Raw genomic sequence first — 7,996 nt, 5'->3', positions numbered from 1 at the left:
ACTAGGACAGGAATTGGCAAAGTTTTGTAATAGCCGCCAAGATGACTGGGATGTCTTACTCCTATAGGACAGCAGAGCATGAAACCACTGGATACACTCCAGCAGTGTTTGGTCGGGAACTTCGGTTGCCAGTGGATCTGTTAACAGGACGCCCACCTTATGAAGAGTTGCCTGAGAATGTGTCAGAGTTTGTAAAAGTGTTATTGGAAAGGATGGATGATATTCACCATCAAGTGCATTCAAACTTGAAAATGTCTGCTGATTCGATGAAGTTAACTTATGATAAGAGATCTACTGAAGTGAGCTTTGTACCAGGAGACAAGGTATGGTTGTATAATCCCAGGAAGACCAAAGGGAAGTCTCCTAAGTTGTCTTCTCCACAGGAAGGCCCATATGACATAGTGGATCGTCTCTCAGACGTGACTTTCCGGATAAAATGTGGTCGGTGAGGTAAGCCTAAAGTGGTGCATGCCAACAGGCTTTGGCATTATCACGGACCAGGACATTTCAGTTTGGACGAAGTGAACAACAGAACAAATGACGCTGCTGAAGACGTGTCACCTGAAAAAACCACTGTTGAAGAAGAAACTCTACTCAGTTTTGAGAAGGGAAACGGTGAAGCTCTTGATGAAGTTACTACCACTGATGTGATTGTTACCGACGATAAGACATTTCCTGATGAAGCAGATGAACCCCATGTGAAGCAGAAGCCAACGAGATGGAGACCAGTACGGAAGAAGATACGTCCCATAAAATTAAGAGACTTTGTTGAATTGTAATTTTGTGTTTGTAATTCTGTACATTTAATTAAGTTATTGTTAATTGTTATTGGTTTAATGTAAGTGGCTATTGTTCGGGAGAAACAATACTAAGGAAGGGGCAGTGTTACGACATCGAGGTCACGTGACTAGTATCATGCCACGTGTTTTCCTTAAATCTCGTGATCCTTCTAGATATAGTGCAGTCTTGTATATATAAGACCGGCCACGAAGCGACGGGGAGGTAATGAGTAATTGAATGTATGCGGGGAATATTGTTAGCCACGTGAGACGTGAGTTATAGCGTTTGTTATAGAGCACTGTTATGCCGAATTAAGTGTATCGTAAAGTTGTATTCGGAAAGAATAAACCAGTTTTATTTAAGAAAGGAATTGTGTCGCTAAAGTTTAGTTGGAAAGAATTTGCGGAAAATTAACTAACGATTGGAGGTGTAACAAAGTCATAGACATCTACTGTAAAGCATCCAGCCCATACTATACATCCATAAAACCGAACATTAGCAAGCCAGCCAGGAGCTATAGGGGTTAATGGTGATAGACATAAACAACTAACAAATATCCCTATATACACACAGCTGTCTGTCTCAGCCCCCTTCTCACAGGCTATTTCCCAGCCAGCCATTACAAATACTGGAAATAAAGAACCTGTACTAACTACGAGTATGAAATGAGAAATAATGATCTTATTATCTTTCACAGTGTGCAGATAATTAAATTTTTTTTGCAGAGATATACCAAATTTTCATCATGGGGAAACAAAATCAAGCACGTTTAGCTTAACCCAATAATTAATATTATGGACTCTCATTAGATTTTAAAACACGTTTCTGAAATATTTATGTACCAAGTTGTTTGGTATCCATGACGTTGTTGTTTTGGTTACAGGATCAATACTGATAATAATATGTCAGTCACACAATAATGTGAAGGAAAGTATTTTTAATATTACAAATATTTCCCATGACTAATGCTGGGATCTTCTATGTATCTTAGATAGAAAATAAGTGACTTCACCCAATTTATTTGGACAAATCTTTATGCCGAATGTTGTGACAGATAAAATTGCTCAATATAATACAGTATGTGAATGCCACTGGCAATGAAAGATATTCAAATAAGTTGGCTAAAATGTTTTTATTTACATTTTTTTTAAAAAACATTACAAAAAAAAAAAGAATCAACAAAATTCATATGAAACAAGTTGCACATGAAACGAGTCTCTCTCATCAGGAAAAAAAAATCCCTCGCTGTTAAAATCAACATTCATTTTGTCAGCCTTGCATGATACCTTTGATATCTAATTTCTTGTCTTTATAGATCCTTTAGTTTTCCAAGACCCACAAAATATTAATTCCTGAGAGTCCAAGATTAACTCTTCTGGAAAATAAAAATTAATATTCTAGTTTTTAGCAATAACTTCCCAATAACATTTATAAAGAGTACAATAATAAAGTAGGGAACACTACAATATTTTCAAAGGGAAAAATAATAATGTAGAACAGTATTGCAACATTTTAAATGGTACAATAATAATGTAGGACATATTACAGTATTTTTAAATGGTAAAGTAATAATGTAGGATATTACAACAATAATATACATTCCAAATGAATACAATACACTAAAAATCAACGGTAAAAATTACAACATATCATTGTATACTAACTCCACAGACAGGTATAAGAAATATGGTATAAAATTAAAATTGAAAACATTTCCAATTATTCAAACCCAAATTATGGACTAAACAGTACAACACCCAATGTCTTATAATACCATGAAATATAAGAGCAAACTGTTTATTAGATATTTAACATCAAATAATAAATAAAACAGTTATATAGGGCAGGAGGAGATTGATTATGTCATCCAAAATCAAATATTGTGTTTTCAGTTTTATATATATACACACACATTAAAACTTAAGGAACAAAGACAAAAAGGAGCTCCATTTTTCATGATCGTGACTTTTTACTATATCATTCAACTCTTGAAATTAGTGATGGTTAGCTGGAAAAAAAAGCCAGGGGATTTTACTGTTTAACTAGTGAGCATTAATGAGTAATAGCATTTATTATCAGTTGATAATCCAGGAAAGATCATGATCATGCAAGAACAACATTTATTCCGTGTATCATTATTTTCAAAACCTTTCAACCAGTAAATTCTCTAGCCATTGTCAGGTGTCATATCAGACATTTTGTGTGTGTCACAACCAAAAAGCTTTTTGTGAAATAACCAGGATTTGAACCTTTGATCCAAAATACAGGCACTCTTAACCAGTTGGCAATCAGGAGAACACTTCTGAGATGTTTTAATAATAATTCACTGGTCGAAACATTGTGAAAATAATGATACACATAATAAAGATGAGAATAATAGTCCAAATAACTACACCACAATTATAAAACAATATTATACATAAACTTTCATAGTTGATTTAAATTTCAACTGGTTTTAATGCAAGCTTTAATTAGAAATAAGTTTTAGTTCAAAAAAATATTTTGTCCGAAAAACTCAGAAGAGTGTTTAAGCAAACTTACCCAAGCATACTAGCCTCTTTCGTCTTAATATGATGTAGAAAAAGCAAGATTGCATAAAAGATGTTGTTCCAACCCTAAAAAGATTTAAATTTATTCACCAAAAGTTAATACAGGTACATATAAACTAAACAAAAACATTTGTTTCACATCCATTTACTAAATTATATTGTAGGCCTAATTCAAGAAAAACTAATAAAATCTATGTACAAATTATCAAGTCTCAACTTGATATAATTCTTATAAAACAAACATTTAAACTATGGAAATATTAGGTTGTCAAGAAATTAATGTTGCTTTTTTTTGATGAAAAACCTGAACAACTTATATATCAAAACAAAATATTTATTAAATGAAATAGTCTCCATTCTTATCGATGATGCTTTACCATCTTACAATCAGATTACTAATGCTCTGATTAAAGAAATCACTTAGCTTTAAAGCAAAAAACATGTCGATGTCCTCTTTAACACCTTCCACATTTGCATACATTTTCCCATTAAGATGGTGTTGCAGCAAACAAAAAAGATGGTAATCTGATGGTACTATATCTGGAGAATATGGTGGGTGGGGAGAACTTCCCAACCTAACTCTACAATCTTGTGTTGCATCAAGGATGCCACATGTGGACGTGGATTGTCGTGGAGAACAAGAACACCTTTCCAATTGATGAGTGAAGGGCATTTCTGATGAATTTAAATTTAAATGTTTCAGTTGTTGACTATAGATCTCTGTATTGACAGTTTTCTGTGGATTAAGAAGTTCGAAAAGAATTACTCCTTTGATGTTCCACCAAATGCAAAGCATCACTTTCTGTGGATGGAGTCCAGGTTTTGGGGTTGGAAGTGCTTTTTGTCTAGGACTCAGCCATTGTTTTTGGCATATAATATTCGCATAGAGAATCTATTTTTCATCACTGGTGATAATTCTGTCCAAAAATGTTTCACGAACATCATGTTCATATGTTGAAAACGATGATGATTGGAGAGTTTGAGAGGCACCCAAACACCTTCTTTATGGAGTTTTCCCATATTACTTAGATGTTTATGTATTGTTTCATGAGACACAGGTAATTTGAGAGCCATTTGACGAGTGTGTTGCCTTGGGTTAGACTCAACAAGCGTCTTCAGAGCATCAATATCAATTCCAACGTATTGGTCCCTGCCATCACATGAACAAAATTTGCTGAACCATCATCGACACTTACGAATATTAAAAATATTTCCATTAACTTCTTTGATACTCTATGTGTCTACACAGGCGTTGTTTCCCTTCTTGTATTCAAACAGCATTACATGCCGAATGTGTGTGTCTCGTCATGTGTCATCACTATAAGGGAATAGAGTATACTAAACTTTACACATTATATAGGCTACACTAGCGTGACGTTTAGGCAGTTCATTTAACTACTATAAGTGATGTAAGTTTTTTTTTTTTTTGGGGGGGGGGGGTTAATGAAAGTGTTCCAAAACACGACTTTAATTTCTTGACGACCTAATATTATTTTTACTTGTAATGGCAACAGACAACCAAAATACACATTTTAATAAAAAGACAAGTGTATTAAATTTTTAAATGATAACAAGACATAATTTATACATAAAGAGAGTCATTTACCCTTTTTTGAAAATTTATTTCAATCAGCTACTTTTCCTAAGTCAGAATACCTAGAAGTATGATTACATGTTATTCCAGCAAGGCCAATACTTTAATGGGTTTGTAAAATGCCTTAAAAACTTGATCAGTGGATTAGAGGGTATGTTACTACTGTTTCCAAAGAGAAATATCTATATAATGAGATTGTTAAATAATACAGAACCAAAAAAATACAACATATTGTAAAAAGGAGTCTTTAATGTTCTCCACAGGAACATAACAATTTGCACAGAAGAACATTTGGGGCAGCTATGGGCTCTAAAATCACACCCAAATCCATATTTCCTGTTACCTGTTAATAACATAATAAACAAGGGTTTGAAGTTCATGAAGACATACAAGTTTTCAATCATACCTCGTAAATTACAGCCATTTTCATGTGAACAATGGCAAAGTACACTAAAATTAAACATGACCACAAACTTCTCCCACCCCATGCAATTCCAATAGACTTTTGTGCCTTTGGACTCTTTTTAAGTGTGTGCTTAGAAAGCAGGAAATAGAGTTAATCATCAGAGAAAATACAGTCTTTAGTTCTAGTACATGAAACCTAATTATTTCCAAAAAAGTTTAAATAAACATCTATAAATGTGTTTGAATGACAGAAGCATGAAACAAATAACTAATGCTAAAATAACCAAAATAAGGCAAATATATAACAATTTTATGGTTATCAATTTTAACACATACCCAACCATGGTCTTGTCAAATATCATAAGTTTTTAATAACTTTTCTTGCCAGAAACATATACTGTGTCATGATATAAAAGACTATTTAGTGTAAATAGTATTAATCAATTTATTTTGGGAGTTAATATTTTATGATTGTTTAGTGTGTTTTTTATGATAAGAGAGTTAAAAGCAGACAATTGTTGGAAGTTGTGTTTATAATTTATTGATGTTGAGACTATTGAATGTTGCGTGCAATGCACTGATGTCGAGAATACAGAGATTTCTAGAAGGTAGACTGACAATTAAGAATAAACATATATAAATAGTGTGAGACGAGCATAAACAGTAGACAGAAAATAGGAGAAGAGAGTAAGGTCACAGTCAAGGAAAAGTTCAGCATGAAGTTAACTGCCGTAGAAGTGAAAACTCTAATGATTCACATGGGCCTAATGTTTAATATGTTAGAGTAAGACTAACAGTGGAATAGGAGATAAAAGAATTTATTCTGTCAAAGCGTGGTTCTAAGGTAAAAGAATCAGCCTGAGTGCACTTTGACAAAAGAAACAGAGGATATTTTGAAGAAAGAAGACCAAATAATTACTGGAAGAGCAGTATATGACTGCAGTAACTCGTGCCACAATTGTAAGTGAATTATACACAGAATACTAGTGCGATAGAAATAGAGAAAGGTAGTTCAGCTTGTCAACTGAAGTTTTAAAGTGATTGAATAGGCCTAAGTGGACTTTTTACGAGAAGAACTATATATAGTGTTTATGATATGCCTAAAATTTCTATAATGTAAAGAATTTGTTGTACATATGTTTAACTTTTTCCAAATATATATATATACAGTATTTTGAAAACAAGCACAGTGCATGCTGTTCATCTATCATTGAATTTATTGCCAACAAGTCACAGACAGCTACTGTAGAAGAATTCTAAGCCCAACAACAATGACAACACAGTATATATTTATACTATTAAGAAGTATAAGTAAAAGCCTTTAATTGACAATTGGTGAACACAACTTAACATCAGACAAAATGTAAGGTATACTATATTGTTTATTTATTGTTACTTTCATTAACAATATTGGTTATGTTGGATATCTGCTTGTTTGTTAATTTCCGGTATAAATTGTTATTGAGGAACTTCAGCGATACAAGTCCTTTCTTAATTATACCAGTTTATTTATTTTTTCTCAATACAACTTTGTAATACACAGAATTTCCAACCAGTACGTTAAACTTAACTACTTTTATAACACACGCTATAAATCACAGTGATTCACAAATTTTACTTACGGTGCCTACTGTTTGCTTGACTCAGTTATTTAAATCTTCCGTCTATCTGCATATCTATCTGGCTATATCGCTGGCTTTCGTTGCCAGACTTATATACTAAAATACACAGTGTCTAGCAAACACTCGAACATTCGTGGGTTCCTCAATAATTCATGATCCTTAGAGAAACTCCAGCGCGCATGCTCCCAGCGTAGCGTGACTTCCGTTGTCGTAAAACTGCCCTTCCTTAGTATTGTTTCTCCCGAACAATAGCCACTTACATTTAACCAATAGATAATTAACAATAACTTACAAACACAAAATTAAATTAAAACAAAGTCTCTTAATTTTAAAGGACTTATCTTCTTCCGTACTGGTCTCCGTCTCATTGGCTTCTGCTTCATGTAGGGTTCATCTGCTCCATCAGGAAATGTCCCATTATCGGTAGCAGTCACATCAGTGGTAGTAACATCATTAACGGCTTCACTGTTTCCCTCTCAAAGGTAGAGTTTCTTCTCCAACAGCGGCTTTTTCAGGTGACACGTCTTCAGCAGCATCATCTGTTCTGTTGTTCACTTTGTTCCAACTGAAATGTCCTGAACCGTGGTAACGCCAAAGCCTGTTGGCATGCACCACCTTTAGCTTACCTCACCGACCACATTTTATTCAGAAAGTCACATCTGAGAGATGATCCACTATGTCATATGGGCCTTCCCATGGAGAAGACAACTTAAGAGACTTCCCTTTTGTCTTCCTTGGATTATACAACCACACCTTGTCTCCTGGTACAAAGCTGACTTCAGTAGATTTCTTATCATAACATAGCTTCATGGACTCAGCAGACGTTTTTAAGTTCGAATGCACTTGATGGTAAATGTCATCCATCCCTTCAGATAACACTTTCACGAACGCTGGCACATTTTCAGGCAACTCTTTGTAAGGTGGGCGTCCTGTTATCAAGTCCACTGGCAATCAAAGTTCCAAATTAAACATCAACTTTGCTGGAGTGCATCCAGTGGCTTCATGCTCTGCTGTTCTATAGGCCATCAACAGTGGAGGGAGTAAGA

General features: G+C 34.2%; 1 protein-coding gene across 1 annotated transcript in view; it reads right to left on the bottom strand.

Annotated features, from left to right (window-relative positions):
• Nucleotides 1–1,893: 1,893 nt before the first annotated feature.
• The window catches only part of LOC106464368 (transmembrane protein 209-like), a 70,974-nt gene continuing 64,871 nt past the window's right edge, over nucleotides 1,894–7,996 (bottom strand). Inside the window, exons 16-17 of the mRNA XM_022392059.1 lie at nucleotides 3,322–3,395; nucleotides 1,894–2,155 (exon numbers count right to left, since the gene is read on the bottom strand). Coding sequence (XP_022247767.1) covers nucleotides 2,101–2,155; nucleotides 3,322–3,395 — 129 coding nt within the window. The 3' untranslated portion in view covers nucleotides 1,894–2,100. The remainder of the gene's footprint in view (nucleotides 2,156–3,321; nucleotides 3,396–7,996) is intronic.

The sequence above is a fragment of the Limulus polyphemus genome, unplaced genomic scaffold, assembly GCF_000517525.1.
Source record: "Limulus polyphemus unplaced genomic scaffold, Limulus_polyphemus-2.1.2 Scaffold1631, whole genome shotgun sequence".
Taxonomy (NCBI): Eukaryota; Metazoa; Arthropoda; class Merostomata; order Xiphosura; family Limulidae; genus Limulus; species Limulus polyphemus.
The sequence above is the reverse complement of the archived record's forward strand: the minus strand, read 5'-3'. Positions and strand labels throughout refer to the sequence as shown.